A 20,163-nucleotide genomic window follows, 5' to 3' on the forward strand; every position below is an offset into this window, starting at 1 on the left:
TTCTACCTCTCCGTCTCGCAAGGATCTAGACTACTGAAAGAACTACACAAGGGACACAAGGTTTATACTAGTTCGGGCCACCGTTGTGGTGTAATACCCTACTCCAGTGTGCGGTGGGTGGATTGCCTCTTGGGGCTGATGATGATGAACAATACAAGGAAGAACAGCCTCGCGAGGGTCTGCTCTTGGCTGGGCAATGAACTGCTAGGAGGGGTTCAGCCACCTTTCTCTCTCTCTCTCTCTCTATGCTTGCAACCTCTCTATCGAGCCTCCCCTTCCTTTTTTCCAACCCCCTGCTCTGTGGGCGACTGGTCCTATTTATAGAGGCCCTGGTCCTCTTCCCAAATATTGAGCGGGAAGGGAGCCAACAATGGCGGGCTAATTTGCAGGGGGACAGCAAGTATCATCTATCCTAACAAAAGTAGTCTTCGCCTGCACAAAGCTCTGGTGATGACGCCGTCTTGGGCTCCACGGTGACCTCCGTCTCGTAGTCCTCCTGGTCTTGGTCTCGTTGCACCGAAATGGCAACCTTTGCCTGATGCCTCAGTACTCCGCGACTGTGCTTGCTCCCTTTGCACCAAAGAGGAAAGGCGGACGCTGCGCGGGCTGGCTCCCGCCTGGCGCCCTGAGTCGTAATGGCTTGCGTCACGGGCACCTCGCGAGGTACCCCGCCTTGATTTCTCCGCCTCCTCGTGAGCCAGCCTGACGAGGCCGCGCCTGAGGAAGCTCCACGTCATCCTCCCCGCAAGGCTTGGCCCCTCGTGAGGGTCTTGAGTCTTGTGTTGATGAAGATGGGCCGTGCCGGGCCCCCTTTGAGCCATGCCGCAGGCCGCAGGCAGGCGAGTCTGGGGACCCCCGTTCCCAGAACACCGACAGTAGCCCCCGGGCCCAAGGCGTGCCCGGACTTGGCCGTGCTAGAGGCGAAAGGGCGAGGGCGAAGCGCCGCGGGCCCTAACACCCTGCGGCCTTGGGCGCCGCGTGGCGGTTGATTGGACGCAAGTGCTTCAGCAACCGCGTAGGTTGATAAAGGAGCGGCATTTGCCCAGACTTTGCCTTTTGCTTTCTCTGGTTGCTGTTGAGATCCCCTTTCTTGCGCCTCCCCTTTCTTCCTCCAAATTTCCAGATCTACTCCGGCCGGCTGACCTAGGAAGCCATGGCGCCTCGTCAGCCTCCGGCCAAAGCTTGGTACTCTCCTGCTCTGGACTTGCCGGGCGTGTCCGAGGCGGGCCTCGCCCGGCTACGCCGGATGGTGGCGGCGCAGGGCATCGACGGGGTGCAGGAGTTCAAGGCCGGCTCCGCCACTCCTGAGGGCCGAGGGAGCACCTTTTACCCTCTCTTTGTAAGCTCCATTGCTGCGGGCCTGGTGCCTCCCTTCTCCGAGTTTTTCTTCTCTGTCCTCCGCCATTACAACTTGCAGGCTCTGCATCTCCACCCCAACTCCGTCCTTCTCCTGGCGATCTTCGCTTATTACTGCGAGGCTCACGTAGGGGTGCAGCCCTCAGTGGCCTTGCTGCGCCACTACTTCTCCCTTTGGGTCTCTCGCGGTTCTCCTTCCGCGTGCCATTGCCATCTCGAATCCCGGGAAGAGGATTGAGGGCTTCAGGAGCAAGTGGGTCTTGGTAGATGCCGGGTGCATCCACCCTCGGCTGATCTTGCCCGCGGAGCAGCCCGCGAGCTCCAGCGACTGGTGCCGGGCGGAGCTCATGGACCCCTGCACGAAACTGGTGTTGGAGAAGATGGACGCCGACCTGAGGCCGGTCAGCACGGTGGCGGCGAAGTTGTCCAGTGCGTTGCTGCTGAGGGAGTTCCTAGAGCACCAGCTGGCTCCACTCCAGCATTACTCGCCTCCAATGTGGAGGCCTCATCCGGGCCCTGCGGCCTTGGGCGACGAAGATTTGGCCGCGGTCCTCCAATCTCTGGTCGGGGGCGAGGTGTCAAGGTTGGAGGGCGCTCCCAAGCCCTTGTTCCTTCGCGACGACTGGGAGCAGGTGGTGGAGTCCATGCCCGTTTTCAACGGGGACTGGCCCGTGCCCGTGGTGGCTTCCGAGGGGCTAATGAACGTGTCCTCCGGCGACTCTAGCAAAGAGGAGGACGAGGAGGAGCGGGAAAGGGGGCCTGGCTCCGAGGCGACCGACAGGGAGTCGAGGGCTCCCTTCCCCCGGCGCAGGCCCCGCGATCTCCGGCTTTCTTCGAGCGATGATGACGAGGACGGAGACGAGCAGGTTGGCGGGAGCTTGCCCCTGATCCCGAAGAAGGACAGGACCGGGCTGATCTCCTGTGGGTCTGCCCCTGCCCCGAGGCAGTCTGCAAACGCGCCTTCTGCTTCCGAGGTTGACCCTTCCAGCTGGCTGTCAGGCTTCAAGTTTGGCCGGAGGCTGCCCGAGCTCACCGGCGATGACCCGTAAGTGCTTGACCCTTGTCTTTATTTCCTATTCCGCTGCCGAGGCTTGACGTTCGCATCTCTTGAATAGGCTGGCGCCCGCGGCGAAGAAGCCGAAGGGGGCTCCTGAGGCTCCATCCGCGGCAGCACCTCCACCTGTGAAGGGGGGTGACCGTGGCGCGCGGGCTTCTCCTGCCCGGTCATCCTCGCGAGGCATGGCCGAGCTGGCTGGGGCGAGCTCAGCCCCCATGGCCCAAGTGACTCCTGTGGTGCCTTTGCCCACTGCCGCCACCACAGCCGCTGGGGCGCAGCAGGCTCCACCTCAGGACGCTGTGGTCTTGCCGTCGCCACCTTCTTCCCCCGTTCTGCCGACTGTTGTTTCTCCAACTCCTCCTGCCGTCCTGGAGCGTGCTGTTGCTGGACTGGACCGGCTGCGGTAGGATCTTCTTGCCGACCCTCGCCTGGTGGCCGGGCGCTTGGAGCTAGCTTCAGGATGGATTCGCTCCGATGCCTCGATCCGGGCGGCGCTGGTTCAAGCCTCGACAGCCTGCGACGAGGAGAGGCAGGCCGTCCTTGAGACAAAGGCTGCTCATGACACAGCCCTGGGGGAGGTGGTTGAAGTCCGCGATCGTTGCAAGGCGCTGGAGGACGAGCTGCAAGGCCTGCGGGACCAGCTCGCGAAAGAGGTTCGTCTTCGCCAGGAGCAAGAACAAGGCATGAAGGCTCGCGAGGTGGCCATCGAGGGCCGGGAGGCCAAGCTCAAGATCGCCGCGACCGCCTGGGTGCACTAGGGAAGGAGTTGGAGGCGATGAAGGCCAAGCTGGACAGCAAGGCCCAGGTTCTTGCCGAGGATCGCGTGGCCTTCGCAGACATGGAGAAGAAGGCTCGTGCTTCGCTGAAGATGCTCTACGCCAGTGGCCTGGAGAGCCCGCTGGCCGGCGCCGAGGACGGCCCCGCCAAGCTGCTTCCCTTCCTGGTTCGTGCTCTTGAGGATGTCACCCTTAGCCTTGGCCCCACGGCCCAGGCCGAGGCGCGTGTCCTGTCTTCTACTGCGCTGACGCGGGTCTTCACCCACATCTACCTTCGCGACCCCAGCGCCGACCTCGACTGCCTGTTGGAGCCAGTAAGCGGCGAGGGTGCTGCCGCCGCTGCCGAGGCCGTGAAGGGTCGCGCGGAGGCTCTGCTGGGGAAGTTCCGGGCCTTCAGTACCAAGTGGAAGCAGGATGTTGCCGGTGCTGCTGCTCCATGAGGCGGGGCCACCCGCGCTGCTCTACCGCCGCCGAGTGACTCCGCTACTACTCCTGCCTTGCTTTTAATTCCTGCACATGCATCATGCCTCGGGGAGGCGTTTAAACTCGTGTTTGGTATTGAGATGACAGTATGGACTGTAATATTTGCTTTTAAATTCTTTGAATTTTATGCTTTTCTTCCCTACTTGCTTGTGTTCTACGCCGGCAGAGCCCGGCCCCGCGCGTGCCTCACCCAGCATTAGCCCCGACCGGAAACCAGGACGGGACCAAAGGAGTGAGGGGCTACGGAGACAGTTAGGCTCCTGAGTCGCAATGCTGAGGAGTCCCCCTTGGCACACGAACAACAAGTAGGGAGGTGTGATGTAGGTGGATCTTCCGTTTTACGTCTGCAGAGCCCGACTCCGCGCGTACCTCACCCAGCATTAGCCCCGACCGGAAACCAGGACGGGACCAAACGAGTGAGGGGCTACGGAGCCAGTTAGGCTCCTGAGTCGCGATGCTCAGGAGTCCCCCTTGACGCGCAAACAGCAAGCGATGAGGTGAGATGCAAGTGGGACCACCGTTCTACGTCTGCAGAGCCCGGCCCAGCGCGTGCCTCACCCAGCACTAGCCTTTCGGAACTAAGGAGTGAGGGGCTACGGGACCAGTTAGGCCCCTGAGTCGCGATGCTCAGGGGTCCCCCTTGACGCTCAAACGGCCTTCATACCTTGGCTCCGCTCGGGGAGAGACGCGCGGCGAACCAGGCCCGAGGGGCCTGGCTGGGTGGCGTACGTCTGGGCGTGACCCGGGCGCAGCCCCCGTGCCCAGCCCTCTTGCGCGGCGCTCCCGAGGGGAGGCATTGCGATGAGGCCAGACACTGGGCTCTGGGCTCCCTGAGGTTGATGCGGCCCGAGGGCCACCCTCAGTTATTTATCACCAGTGCGGAGCATAGCGCTTCCGCATGTGTACGGGCATAGCCGCTCCTCAGCAGTGTCGTCAGCCAGCGCGGAGCATGGTGCTTCCACTGGTACGTGGGAGGGGGCTCCTATAACACCCCGGATGTAACTTTCCCAATTTTTACTCCAACTCTTGCCGTTTCCGGCGTTAAGTTATATTTATTTCCTCGGGTTCGGGTTTTGTCTCCGTGTGTTGTTGTCGTTGTCATGCATCTCATATCATGTCATCATGTGCATTGCACTTGCATACATGTTCGTCTCATGCATTCGAGCATTTTCCCCGTTGTCTGTTTTGCATTCCGGCGCTCCGTTCTCCTCCGGTGGTCATTTTCAGCTTTTTTCATGTGTGGGGATTAAACATTTCCGGATTGGACCGAGACTTACCAAGCGGCCTTGGTTTACTACCGGTAGACCGCCTGTCAAGTTTCGTATCATTTGGACTTTGTTTGATACTCCAACGGTTAACCGAGGGACCGAAAAGGCCTCGTGTGTTGCAGCCCAACACCCCTCCATTCTGGCCCAAAGCCCACCTAACTCTGCTTCATCTTCTAGAGCGTTCGATCACGATCGCGTGGCCGAAAACCGCACCTCATTTGGACTCTCCTAGCTCCCCCTATGCCTATATATACACCCCCCATTCCAAATTCGCGGATCCTCTCCCCCTAACCCTAAACAAATCCACCGCGCGCGCCGGACGTGTCCGTTCCGGCCGGACACCCCGCAGCCTCCGCCCGCAGCCAGTGGCAGCGCGCCACGTGGCAACCGGCCGCCGCCGCCGCGGCCCGCACAGGCCCATCGTGGGCCCTCTCCGCCGCCACCCGGGTCGCGCGCCCTGCGCCTCTCCCTCCACCGCCACCCGCGCCAAGCCGCCGCCTCCGGCGTCGTGCCGCCATGGTCCGCCCCGCCGCCGCCGTCGCCACCTCGTCGCCCGGGCCGCCGCAGTTGGCGCCGGCCCCGGCCGCCGCGCGCCGCCTCGCCCCGCGGGCCGCTCGTCGTCCCGGCCGCCGCCTCCGGCCTCGCCCCCGGCCATCTTCTCCCTCTCCGACGAACTCTGGCGAAGACTCCGGCCGGCGATCCTCGGGCTCCGTGCAATCCCGATCTAGATCTGGCGTGAACAGTAAACCCTAACCCTAGGTCGTTTTTTTTCACGAAGTCCCAGAAATTGCAGATCCAAGTGCTCATGTTCGTAGCTCCGTAACTTTGCATCCGTAGCTTCGATTCATGCATATAGCATATCAAAATGTTCATCTCAGAGAGTACATCATTTCGTTCCATTGCATCATTTTCATTTGTGCTCATCTTGATGCCCGAAATGCTGTTAGAAGAGGGCTACTTGAGTTAATTGTCAGATCTGCTACTCCGTTTAGCACTTTTGTCATTTTTGCCATGATTAATGTGTGCATGCTATGCCCGTGAGTTCTACATATGTTTTGTTAAGGGTTTTGTCATCTCTCCAGAGGTGAAACCCATGTATTTTTAGGATGTGTGTGGTGTCTTGTGCAAGCTTGCAAATCGTGCACTTGCTAATTCTGTTTTCAGGGACTTAGTATTTTCACTAAGTCCTGGGGCTGTTTATCTCATGATGCCATATGTTCATGTTGTTTCCTAGTGACCTGTGCCTCTTTTGAGGATGATCAGTAAGGGAGTTTTGTTAATCTTGTAGTTATCTATCCATCCTTGTCTTTGTTTCCAATTATGGAGTAACCTAGCTTGAGTCAATCGAGCTCTACTTTTGCTACTTTGTGAATCTGGGCAGATTGTCAACTTGTTTGCAATTTTGCCGATGATGTTGTAGTTGACTCGTGCATGGTATGCTACTGTTCTTGCCATATATAGCTTTTATTTTGTGCCTTCTTGATGGGTGTATGCTTGTCTTGCCATGACTTGCACCGTAGTGAGTGCATCGAGCTCGTAAACATGCCTACTTGAGTTATATTTCGGCATGTGTCAGTTTTCACCAAGTATGGAAACTGATTATGTTTTTGCTATGTTCACGTGCTTGCAATTGTATTTTATGATCCCTTTTGGCTCAAGGTCACTAAGGGACTTTTGTTAAGCTCTTTGAGTAGCTCCATGCCATGCTTTACTTTGCCATGTTCAGGTCCTGTAGCTTGTATTTTTGTGGCTCCGAAGAGGGCTATCTGATCTGAAATTCCAGACAAGTGTTGATTTCACTAAGTCTGAGATCTGTTTGCATTTTGCATTTTTGCCATGCTTGTTTGAACCTGTTAATTGATGAATTGGCCGTAGCTCAGTGCTAGACTTTTGTTAAGAATCTTGTGTGCATCCCTGCCATGTATTTTTTTTGTCATGTTTGGTTGCTGTAGCATGTTCATTTCATTGCATTTAGGTGCCTACTTGCTGTAAATCGCAGACCGGTGTCATTTTGAATCGCTTGCCATTTCCAAACCGTAACTCCGATTCCGGCGTTCTTTATATTGTTTTCAAGCGATTTCATCTCATCTTTCCAGTGGCACACTTTGTTTTCCAAGTTGAGGCCAGGTTCATGCATTTCCTGTCATATCTTGCATTTTGCATCCCGCATCGCATCCCGCATAGCATATCATCATTGCATCATATCGCTTGATCCTTGCACGTGGTTGATTGTGTCCTTGTTGCTTGTTTGTCTTGTTTGGGTAGAGCCGGGAGACGAGTTCGCTAACGAGGAGCCCGTTGAGTTTGCTTTCGAGGATCCAGTCAACTCTGACAACTGTGCAGGCAAGATGATCATACCCTCGAAATCACTACTATCTTTGCTATGCTAGTTTTCTTGCTCTTTTGCTATGCCAATGCTACGATGCCTACCACTTGCTTGCAAGCCTCCCAAATTGCCATGTCAAACCTCTAACCCACCATTGACCTAGAAAACCGTTGATTGGCTATGTTACCGCTTTGCTCAGCCCCTATTATAGCGTTACTAGTTGCAGGTGAAGGTCGGAGGCCGTTCCTCGTTGGAACATTTATTTACTTGTTGGGATATCATTATATTATCTTGTTATCTTAATGCATCTATACACTTGGTAAAGGGTGGAAGGCTCGGCCTCTCGCCTAGTGTTTTGTTCCACTCTTGCCACCCTAGTTTCCGTCATATCGGTGTTATGTTCCCGGATTTTGCGTTCCTTACGCGGTTGGGTTATAATGGGAACCCCTTGATAGTTCGCCTTGATTAAACTTTTCCAGCAATGCCCAACCTTGGTCTTACCATTTTCCACCTAGCCTCTTTTTCCCTTGGGTTTGCGGAGCCCGCGGGTCATCTTATTTTAAACCCCCCCGGGCCAGTGCTCCTTTGGGTGTTTGTCCAAACTAGAGTCCTGTGCAGCGCCACCTCGGGGAAACTCGAGGTTTGGTTTTAGTTGTATGGAGCGCTCATCTGAGTGTGCCCTGAGAAAGAGATATGTGCAGCTCCTATCGGGATTTGTCGGCACATTCGGGCGGTGTTGCTGGTCTTGTTTTAACCTGTCGAAGTGTCTTGAGTTACCGAGATACCGAGTCTGATCGGAACGTCTTGGGAGGAGGTCTATTCCTTCGTTGACCGTGAGAGCTTGTCATGGGCTAAGTTGGGACTCCCCTGCAGGGATTGAACTTTCGAAAGCCGTGCCCGTGGTTATGGGTAAATGGGAATTTGTTAATGTCCGGTTGTAGATAACTTGAACCTTAACTTAATTAAAATGAATCAACTGAGTGTGTTACCGTGATGGCCTCTTCTCGGCGGAGTCCGTGAAGTGGACACGGTGTTGGAGTAATGTTTGCGCAGGTTGCTCTCTAGTTTCCCGCTCGTGCTTTGCCTTCTCTTCTCGCTCTCTTTTGCGAATAAGTTAGCCACCATATTTGCTAGTCGCTTGTTGCAGCTCCACATATTTACCTTGCCTTACCTATAAGCTTAAATAGTCTTGATCGCGAGGGTGCGAGATTGCTGAGTCCCTGTGGCTCACAGATTACTATTACACCAGATGCAGGGCCCAATGATTCCGGTCCAGGAGACGCATATGAGCTCAAGTGGGAGTTCGATGAAGACTCTCAACGATACTATGTTTCCTTTCCCAATGATCAGTAGTGGTGCCCAGTTGGGGGTGATTGGGACCGTGTCGCATGTTGGGTTATCTTTCATTTTGGCGCCGTAGTCGGGCCATGAGTGTTTGGATGATGTAACGTTATTTATGTACTTGATTGACGTGGCGAGTGTAAGCCAACTATTGTTATCTCCCCTTTATTATTTATATTACACGGGATGTTGTGAAGATTGCCTAACTTGTGACATATGCCTTCAATGCGATTATGCCTCTAAGTCGTGCCTCGACACGTGGGAGATATAGTCGCATTGAGGGTGTTACAGCTCCCCTCCGGGAGGAGCCCCCGGGGCGTGTATAGCGCCGCCCTGACGCGTGGCCGGCACGGAAGGGCTAGGTGAGGTGTATCTGGGCACCCGTGAGCCAGCGCGGGACTCACGGGGCCCTACCTCTAGGCGGGTTGCGCCTGGCACTGGGCCTTATCTTGTGCTGTGTTCCTGCAAATTTGGTTAGATGCCGGCACTCTACGTCCTCGGGTCCCGGCCCTCGAGCTTGTCTCAGCCGTCGCTGGTATGCCAGGTCGCGATGCCGTGGACATGGCCAGAGGGTGAGGGCCGGAGAGCCAGTAAGAGCCCTGAGTCGCGATGCTCAGGTACCCCCCCCTTTAACGTGCAAGTGGTCGACATGGAGAAGAAGAGGTGCCGTGGACAGGCATCAAGTAATCAAGCATGACGGGCGAATGCATAGCCGGAAATAAACGCAAGGGAGATACATGGCGCTCGGCCTGGCCTGAGCGACTTGGGGATGATGCAGCCCGAGGGGCGCCCCCAACAAAGCAAGCTAACGACATGAAATAAAAGGGATACATACCGCAGGGACGGACCCACGCGGCCTGGGAACGATGCAGCCCTGGGAGGGCGCTCCCAGCTGGAAATGAAACTTGTAAGATGTCACCTGAAGGTGTCGAGGGAGAAGGGGTGTTGGTGCAGCAGACTCGGCGGGCTGCGGAAGCCGATCCTCACGAGCCCCCAGGCCCAGGGTCCTCGGGAGGCTCCGGAGGCACTGGTAGCTCTTCGCGAATCATCTCCATCTCCGCCAAGGCTGCGGAACGCCTGTCTTCTTGAGCCTCCATGATGCCCCTCATGAGGCGCTGGCACGTTGCAACCGCGCTCGGCAAGCCGTAAGGCATGCGAACGTAGCTGTGGGGCGGACCCCCGCAGCGCCCCACTCGCGAGGGCCAGAGGCGCTCTATCGTAGCGACTTGGTTGAGCCCTGGTACGTCGATGCAGACGCGCAGCCTACCATCCTCGCCTGGATGGGGAGCCACAGCCGGTAGAAGGCGGCAACCCCTCATGATTCTTGATTCCTGTAGTTCTTGAATGGCCTTGTCGACGAACTCCTGCGGGTCTGACCTTCCTTGCCTTGCTCCTTCTTGAGGGAAACGTGCTTCGTAACACGCCTCCATGTGGTGCCCAAGCGCCTCCCTCGTGACCTTGGCCAGGTCGGTGACCCTCCAGGGGAGAGCCCCCGAGCCCTGCCTGAGGAGGGCGCCGGGCACGCTTTCCTATGCGATGGAAGGAGGTTCCCCCTGGGCAGATGCGGGCCCTGAGAGGCCCGCCTCCCGAGGGGCTGGTCCGGACGATGTCTTCTTCTTCTTGGGGGTGGTCTCGGGAAGCCTCTTGCTTCCGCGATCCGGGTCTTCCAGTGATGCGGCCTGAAAGGCTCGCTCTAGGGAACACACTGCATCCTTCTCTTCACAGGGCACCGTGATGACTCCGCCACTTCCTGGCATCTTGAGGATGTTGTAGCCATGGTGAGTTACGGCCATGAACTTGGCCAGCGCTGGGTACCCAAGGATGGCGTTGTACGGCAGGCGGATGTGGGCGACATCGAAGTCGATGAGCTCGGTGCGGTAGTTGTTGTGTGCCCCGAAGGTGACAGGGAGGCGGACCTGCCCAATCGGGACCGTGAAGCCATCGGTGACTCCGGAGAAGGGCTTGGTTGGCTGAAGCTGATCGTAGGGCACTTGGAGATTGTTGAACGTTTCCACGGACAGGACGTTGAGCCCTGCCCCACCGTCGATGAGGGTCCTGGTGACCAGTACATTGCTGATGACTAGGAGCAAAGCATCAGGAGGACCCCGGCTGTGGCCGCACACTTGAGTTGATCCACTGAGCTGAATGTGATGGAGCAGGCCGACCACCTGAGAGGGCGCATTGCTTCAAGCCTGGGGAGGACTGCATTCACTTCGCGGGCAAACTGCTTGAAGATGCATTGTGAGGCTGGGGCTTGAGCTCCGCCCAGGATGCAGGCGATTGCGCGTGGCTCCTGGAAGCCCCTAGCCCCTTCGTCTCGATGGCGGTTCTCGTTTCTCCTTGGCTGAAGCGGCAGTGGAGGCAGGCCTGCGTTGCCCTGTGGGCGATCCTCACGAGGCTGATTCCTCCAATCCCCCTCGCGAGGCAGGTCTCGCCAGCGATCCTCGCGAGGTTGATCGAGCCACCCTTGGCGCGGGCCGCGGTCTTCCCAGCGTCCTGCGTTTCTTCCTCCTCCTCGGCCGTAGCCCCGACCGGCGCGTTCGGGACGATGGCCGATCCTTCCTTCTCGCACGGCGCGGAGTTCTTGGCATTCGTTGGTCTTGTGGGTGTGGAAGTCGTGGTACACACAGTACCGGCCGCCCCTGGAGGACTCAGGCAGATCTTTGCCCCGCTTGGTGTCTGGTTCTGCCGCGAGGAAGGCAGCCCCCTGGCACTTCACGTCCTTGGCCTTGGGCTTCTTCTCTTCTGGGTCTGCGGCAGGCAGCTCGAGGAGGGAGAGGTGTCCCTCCTCAGCGCTGGCGCACTTGGTCGCCAAGTTGAACAGCTCCAGGGAGGTGCACAGGTCTTCATGCATCGCCAGCTCCTCCTTCATCTTGACATCGCGCACACCATCGGAGAAGGCCGAGATGATGGCCTCCTCGGACACCTTGGGGATCTTGAGGCGCGCGCTGTTGAAGCGCTGGATGTACTTTTGTAGGGTCTCTCCGGGTTGTTGCTTGATGCGGCGCATGTCGCTCACGGCGGGTGGCCGGTCGCGAGTACCTTGGAAGTTGGCGATGAAGCGGGTGCGCATCTGGTCCCGGGAAGAGATCGTTCCTGGAGCCAGATTCAGGAGCCAGGTGCGAGCTCCTTCCTTGAGCGCCATGGGGAACCAGTTCGCCATGACCTTCTCGTCCCCGCTGGCAGCTTCGATGCCCAGCTCATAGAGCTGGAGGAACTCTGCAGGGTCAGTCGTGCCGTCATAATGAGGAGGCGGGTCTGGCTTGAACTTGCCGGGCCACGCGACGCTACGCAGCTCGGTGGTGTAGGCACGGCAGCCTGCGGTGGCCATGAAAGGCTTCGGCTGGTGGAGAGCTCGGTCTTGAGGGTCCCCATGCACTGCAGCTAGGAGCAGCGCGGGGTCTTGGCGTGCCGGAGCCGGAGCAGGGTCGCGGCGTGCCGGAGCAGGGAGCGCCCGGGCAGCTCCTTGCGGGCGAGGGACTTCTTGGCAGCTCCGTTCTTCCTGCGCTGGCACCTGACGGAGCGGGTTCCGCCCAGGGGCCATGCACCTTGGAGCCATGGCGTCTTCTTGGAGAGGAGGCGGCTGGTACGCCCCCGGAGCTTCGTCGCCCGCGCGGGGCGGGGTGCGGCGCAGCGGAACGGACGGTGCGGGAGAGCCCCCCGCGGCGCGGACGAGCTCGGCGACGCGGTCGAGCCACTCTTCGTTGACGTCGTCGACGGGACGGTAGCGCAGGAGCTCGTTTGCCGCGATGAGCGCAGCTCGAGCCTCCAAGGGTGCGCGGAGCGCGCGGGACGAAGAACCAGCTGGTGTGAGCGATGGAGTAGCGGTGCGGTCGTCTTGCCGCACGGACGGATGCTGAGACGACACTTGCTGCTCGCCCCCCGCCGTGCTGGTGGCGGCGTTGATGGCAGGTGATGGGGAACGATGAGGACATCCGCCTACGGGCGCCGTCTGGGCGACACGGGAAGCGATGGCGGCCCGGCACTCGGCGCGGGCCTGACAAGAGTCAGACATGGACGTGACGGTCGGAGGAGAACGGTGCGGTGGAAGACGAACTCCGGCGCACCCCTACCTGGCGCGCCAAATGTCGGATTTCGGGTTCCGGCAGACCCTTAAGGTTCGAACTCTGGGGTGCGCGCGAAGATTACGTCTTCTACCTCTCCGTCTCGCAAGGATCTAGACTACTGAATGAACTGCACAAGGGACACAAGGTTTATACTAGTTCGGGCCACCGTTGTGGTGTAATACCCTACTCAAGTGTGCGGTGGGTGGATTGCCTCTTGGGGCTGATGATGATGAACAATACAAGGAAGAACAGCCTCGCGAGGGTCTGCTCTTGGCTGGGGCAATGAACTGCTGGGAGGGGTTCAGCCACCTCTCTCTCTCTCTCTCTCTCTATGCTTACAACCTCTCTATTGAGCCTCCCCTTCCTTTTTTCCAACCCCCTGCTCTGTGGGCGACTGGTCCTATTTATAGAGGCCCTGGTCCTCTTCCCAAATATTGAGCGGGAAGGGAGCCAACAATGGCGGGCTAATTTGAAGGGGGACAGCAAGTATCAGCTATCCTGACAAAAGTAGTCTTCGCCTGCACAAAGCTCTGGTGATGACGCCATCTTGGGCTCCACGGTGACCTCCGTCTCGTAGTCCTCCTGGTCTTGGTCTCGTTGCACCGAAATGGCAACCTTTGCCTGATGCCTCGGTACTCCGTGGCTGCGCTTGCTCCCTTTGCACCAAAGAGGAAAGGAGGACGCTGTGCGGGCTGGCTCCCGCATGGCGCCACTACAAGAAATATGTCAACTTATGACCACCACTATTGGTCACTGAAAGGTCACAAATTTCCATTTATGACCTTTTTGTGACCAAAAACATAAGGTCAAAAGTTGGGCGTCGTAAACTGACTATAGCGACCTTTCTTCTGGAATGGTCGCAAACGTTTATGACCAAAATATGTCTACTGTGGCATTTTGGTCACTAGCAACCTCCCCAGGCCACGTAGGCATCCACCGTGGCAATCTGACGTGGCACAAGATTCAGCCCGGTCCAATTCGATTTTCTACATGGGCCTAGCCCAACTATTCGGCCTTTTCAATATATTTTTATTTCTGTTAATTTTCACTAGCTACATGGGCCTGGCCCAGTAATTCGGCCTTTTAAATTTCTTTGCCTATCCCTTTTGACAGATTTGTTTGGTCTTGTTTTTTCTGGGCCATTTCTTTGCTGGGCCTCTCAAGTTTTCCCCTCAAAAATAATTGTTCAATATATCTTGGGCGGGGCCGAAATAATTGATCCAATCCAACTTCTTTTATTATGCCATTTACATTACAACACATCACACTACAAGTTATCTTGGGCCTAGCCCAGTTCCGATACATTTTCAAAGCAACATGAAATATTATAGGAGCCCAAAATATAGTTACATGCATTCATTCTAGCAGTACATATCTTTACATCCAACCAGTAAGTGCCAAACAGAACTATTCTACAACAAAGAAAAGAAAATAGATGACAAGACATCACAGAAGTTCCTATTTTCCTCCTCCTTCAACATTTGAAAACCTTCACCTGGCAGTAGATCAATCATGAGTGAGAAACAATACAGCAGCAAAACAATACAGAAACAATACGGTTGATTATTCAAAGAAATTAAACTAAGTGCAGGTCACCCAAAGCTGAATTTCTTGCAATCCAAACAACACAAACAGTAGGAAGATGGTTGCATAGATACAAATCCATGTGGTAGCAGCAAAATTGGCCAATCTGGATAGCATCTTCTCTGTTTGGTACTAACTAAAAAAACTGGACTTGTTCATACAAATCCCTCTTGAATTCCTTACATAGCCAGGATTTGCATCAAATATTCCTTAATTTAGCGGCATTTGTAAGCAGAGAAAGAGAGGGAGGGAGATGGGGATGCTACGTACCTTGTCCTGAAGTTCCAACGACCAGACCAGAGAGAAGTTGCTCCTCGTCTTCTTTCCTTAGCCCCAAATTTGCCTGCAATAACCACAATTCATTGCATCAACCAGCGATCTGATCTCACAAGCGATCTGATCTCACAAGCCCCACCCAGGTGGTGGACTGGTGGTAGTACAGCAGCTAGAAGGCTCATCACTCACCGGTTGAAAAGCTCGACCCGGTACTCCATCTCCTTCTCCGCCATCCCGAACATATGCATCGCACAACCACCACCATCAATTGACCTCAATCACAAGCTCGAAATCGAAGAGGAAGGCATATACGCACAAAAAAAGAACATGAAAATTCCAGAAAAGGGCGACTTGTAGCTGCCAGCAGCAACTTGAGAATGAATGATTGATATCCTGGAAGTTGTAAACTAGAAGCCAGAGAAGCTACTAGTCTGGTTAGTTTCCACAGGTTAATTAGTTTCAAGTTCTGAAACTGAATGCATGGGGTCGAGTATCAGTATTCTGTGTAAATTAGTCATATGATGTACCTGTAGTTACGCAATGATTCTGCTCACGTTAGATAGCATGTACTTCTATACGAGAGAAAGAAGGATTGCTAGCAAATCTGCTACATTTTATTGTGCAATGTCAGTCAGTTTGTGTAGCTAAACTGCCAACAATGAACCAACCAAGTGCATATATACTGCTCGTGAGCATGACCAATTTTTTAATCAGACAAAACCAAATATGTTGCAGAATAAAAAAATCTACAAGGTGAATAGTAGGATCTGAGTTTTCAAAGAATGTATCACTTTCAGCTATACAAGATTGCCCATCCTCAAGAAAACAATTACAATTTCGAGTCATGGCCTGAACAGCCCCAGTAAATCATCCTCAAGAAAACAATTATAAAAGACTAATCTTAACCCACTGGTAGCAGTCGAACACTAGCAACTAGTGAGCACTGAAGAAACAACACAATGAAATAGCTTACCCTGATGGTGTCAGCGTAGTTCCATCTGACCTCCTTGGAGAGCTGGCCGAGGAGGCAGTACCTGTGCGCAGGCTGCAGCCTCAGAACCCTGCAAAACCACAAGCAACGTCAACATCAAACACACATACAAGACACACGCCAAGATCTAGAAGGCAGTCCAACGCTGACGTACTTCAGCGTGTCGGGGATGACCATGCGCTTGGTCCTGTCATACGGTGGTGGTGCGCCCTCGTATGCCTTAGCCTGGGCGTCGTCCTCGAGGCCACCAGCGGCCCCGGGCGCGGCATCCGGCGCAGACGACTAGCAGGCGAAGCTGAAGCTGCTGCATTGGGACAGTACGAACAGTGAGCCATGTGCCTGGACCCTAAACCTTGAAGAAAGCAGTACAAAATTGCACTTCGTATAGGACTGTCATGCAAACCAAAGTAAGCATGAACCTAGTAGATCCCACTAGCATTATGCTTTCTAAAAGATTGCTCGACTAGCATTTTTAAAATTGTCGTGTTGTAGAAACTGAATTGAGGGTAGTGAAAAGGTCCAGAATATGAAGATAAGAAAGAAGTTCTTCCCTAGACTGGTTAGTTTTAGAAGCTCTAGCGCAAAATCGACTCCAGGAAAGATCGACGATCCAATTCAAAGATGTAGAGAAAAGTAATACTTAAAAACGGGAAAATGTCTAAACAACAAGCTAGCTGCACGTTATACAGCGTCAGCTTATTTCACTGCTCCATGGATGGAGCTTACAATACACTAACCACTTAGACGCACTAATGCAGATTAAAGGGATATGCATGTTTTGAGCCTGTTGGTTTAGGTAGATCTATTCTGGATACCAATGTTTATCTCCTTAGACCATAGGCATTCCATCAAACTGGTATGTTACAACAGACTGAATAATTCAAGGAATCACCTAGTAGTGGCAAGAATATACAATTGTACAAATGCAGTGCAAGAAGACTAACTACACGACAGTAACTTCCTAGAGCAGGCAATGTAAAAAGATGTGAATCTCAAATCTATAGCAACTGTAGTGGTTCAATATAGTTTATGAAATATAATTTAAAGAGAGAGCAGACTGCCTTTATACGATTTTGGTTACTACCAATTGTCAGTACGATTGCATTAGTGCGTCAAGATGCTGAAAAATTTATGCTATCGTTCCAACAGTTTATGCTACAAGCCAACAATATATAAGCCCGTGCCAGTGCTGCTGTTCCGCTGCTTTGCTCCTTGTGCTGCCGCCAGAGATTCCCCAATGGCCTAGAAGAAAAATACTGTTAACTGACAATTTCTCAATAAAGTTTCTATACAACAGCACAAGGTGGTTAACACAAAGGGGAAACAAAGAATTAACATGGCAGCAGAGCAAACCAATACAGCTTGCAACTAATAAGCACATGATATTGCTTGGCAAAAGAAGCCACCAGGATCCAAGTAGATCTAGATTTACAGGTGCAATCTTCAATAACTATTAAAGCCATAATTACCACTACAACAAACACAAACAGAATTATGTACAGATGGAGCAACGAAGTCTATCGACTTGCCCAAAAAGTACTTGCAAAGAAAGAAGGAATGCCAGTATCATCATCCATACAAAATAATCACTAGCATGGACCTAGCAGTAATCATCAGCATGCAACCCATCGCCTGACGCGACTGGGGAATCCAAAGCACTGGATCTAACAGGCAGTGCCTACATCCACTCGAAAACAACATAACTGCTAGAACCAAGTAGATCAAAGCACAGCGCGTACGGATGACATATCCTGCATCGGATAATGCTCAGGAGAGAACCTACTGCGAAGTTTAAACATGCAGCTAGCACGGGCGGGACAATGCTCGGGCAACTCACCCCGCAGGCGAACTTGAAGAAGACCCCGAGCTACTAATCGAGCGAGAAGAGGGGCTCACTCGTGTGCCCTTGCTTGGCGGCGACGTGGAAGGCGTCGAGGTCGAGGCGGGAGCGGAGCTTGGCGGCCTCGAGGTCGTAGAGCGGGAGGAGGAGGTGCACGACCTCGAGCGCGCCGGCCTCCGCCGCGACGTAGAGTGCGGACTCCTCGGCGATGGCCAGGAGGCGGTGCACGGCCTCGGCGTCCGCGGATCGGACGGCCGCGAAGAGCGCCTGGTGGGAGAGCGGCAGGAGATCCATCGTCGGGCGGGCGGCCAACCGGAGAGCCGGCGCGGAGCTGACCAAACGGAACCCTAGCGCGTCGGCCGACCTGCTCGACTCGATCTGGGGCATAGGGTAGGGAGAGATGGTGAGGGGAGGGAGGGACGAGGTCAGCGGCGGTGGTGAGGAGGGCTGCGAGGTCGGCGGTGGGTGGGAGCGGCGGGGAGAGAACTGGATCGGGGAAAGGAGGCCGGGGAGAGGACTGGATCGAGGGAGGAGGTGGCGGCGGCTGCGAGGACAGGAGGGGTGCGATGGGGGAGTCGATGGGATCTGACCTAGGGTTTGGGCTGGGGGTGGGGGTATCTCTTTTTCATTTTATTTTCCTTTTTTCTGTAGATGGATGGATGGATGGATGTGGGATGGAGAGATGGATGGATGGATGGATGGGCGCCATGTCATTGATCCGTGGGAAGAGTCCTGATTGGTCGAAAAAGTAGTGATTTAAAAAAGTGTCTAAGTACTAAAAATAGAGGGATTTTGTGAAGTAGCTATTCAAAATATTTTGCAAAATGGCACCACACAAATTTGGAAGTTTTCATTTTCTTTGGACAAAAAAACAATTTTCCATTTTTCGAGTGCCCAAAAGATGGTTTTTTTGTGAAGGACCTCCAAATAATTGTTGAAAAATTGGACCAAATCAATTTTATAAAATACTAGGACATACTTAATGCACAATTGACCAAATGGTTGGGTGTAAAATTTTTTGATCCACCTCACGTGAAAAAGACAATTTCTCGCCGATTCAGCTGGAAGCGGGTCAAATTTGAACTGTAGCTGCCTCATAGTTTGTCTTTATTTTTTCAAAAATCATTTCTAGGTACATAAGTATCTATTTAATCATAGAAACACCAAAAAAATTCCAAGATTCAACCACTAGCTAGGAACGGTCATTCCCGCCGTTTTGACCGCATTTTGAAACGGGCATAAAAAATTCAAAAAAATTCAAAAAATTGGGAAACCTTCGCATTGTGTCATTATATGTGGCCAAGTTCCCAGGAAAAATAACAAACTTGTAATACGGCAATTATTTTAAAAAAGTGTTCTCAGAAACGAGCTATCACGTGTGGAGATCAATGGCTTTCAAGCCAAATGATCAATCTTATGGCCACATTCATGGCATAGTTTGTTCAAATGATCTCATATTGTGCACAAGGGTGCATATTGGAATGGCAAACAATGTTGCCTAAGGAAGTTTTCATTTTTCTTTGGACGAAAAAACCATTTTCCATTTTTCGAGTGCCCAAAAGGAGGTTTTTTTGTGAAGGACCTCCCAAATAATTGTTGCAAAATTGGACCAAATCATTTTTATAAAATACTAGGCCATATTTAATGCACAATTGACAAAATGGTTGGGTGTCAAAAGTTTTGATCCACCTCTCGTGAAAAAGACAAATTTCCGCCGATTCAGGAAGCGGGTCAAATTTGAACTGCAGCGGCCTCATAGTTTGCTATTTATTTTTCCAAAAATCATTTCTAGGTACATAAGTATCTATTTAATATCAGAGAAACACCAAAAAATCCAAGATTCAACCACTAGCTAGGAACGGTCAAGCCCGCCGGACCGCATATTGAAAGATCCGACAGAGAGTCGTGTAGGGCAGAGGGGAGAGAGATGCGAAAAAATGAGAGAGAGTAGAGGAGAAGGGGGTGCGGCCGGTAGGGAGAGGGGGGGGGCCGGGGGGGAGGGGGGCGATGGAGAGGGAAGAGGCAGAAGCGGTGTGGGAGCGCTGAGGAGGGGAGGGTGAAAAAATGTGTCTAAAAATGAGCATCACGTATGGAGATCAATTGCTTTCAAGCCAAATGATCAATCTTATGGCCCCATTCATGGCATACTTTGTTCAAATGAAATCATATTGTGCACAGAGTGCATCTTGGAAGTCCAAACAATGTTGCCTAAGGGGGTTTTCATTTTCTTCCACGGAAAATTCATTTTCATTTTCCGAGTGCCCAAAAGGAGTTTTTTTCGTGAAGGACACTATAATTTGTTGCAAAATTGGACCAAATCAATTTTCTAAAATACTAGGACATATTTAATGCACAATTGACAAAATGGTTGGGTGTAAAAAGTTTTGATCCACCTCTCGTGAAAAAGACAAATTTCCGCCGATTCAGTTGGAAGCGGGTCAAATTTGAACTGCAGCTGCCTCATAGTTTGCTATTTATTTTTTCCAAAAATCATTTCTAGTTACATAAGTACCTATTTAATCATGAACGGTCATTCCCGCCGTTTTGACCGCATTTTGAAACGGGTATAAAAAATTCAAAAAAAATCAAAAAATTGGGAAACCTTCGCACTGTGTCATCATATGTTGCCAAGTTCCTAGGAAAAATAACAAACTTGCAATACGGCAATTATTTTAAAAAAGTGTTCTCAGAAACGAGCTATCACGTGTGGAGATCAATGGCTTTCAAGCCAAAATGATCAATCTTATGGCCACATTCATGGCATAGTTTGTTCAAATGATCTCATATTGTGCACAAGG

The 20,163-nt window shown here is 53.2% G+C and overlaps 1 protein-coding gene across 1 annotated transcript; it reads right to left on the minus strand.

Moving 5' to 3' along the window:
- Window positions 1–17,395: 17,395 nt before the first annotated feature.
- LOC125507682 (ankyrin repeat-containing protein At2g01680-like) lies at window positions 17,396–17,659 on the minus strand. The gene has a single exon (XM_048672177.1). The coding sequence runs from the start codon at window positions 17,657–17,659 to the stop codon at window positions 17,396–17,398; it is 264 nt and encodes an 87-aa protein (XP_048528134.1).
- Between the last annotated feature and the right edge of the window lie 2,504 nt (window positions 17,660–20,163).

This window comes from Triticum urartu, chromosome 5 (genome assembly GCF_003073215.2).
Source record: "Triticum urartu cultivar G1812 chromosome 5, Tu2.1, whole genome shotgun sequence".
Lineage (NCBI taxonomy): Eukaryota > Viridiplantae > Streptophyta > Magnoliopsida > Poales > Poaceae > Triticum > Triticum urartu.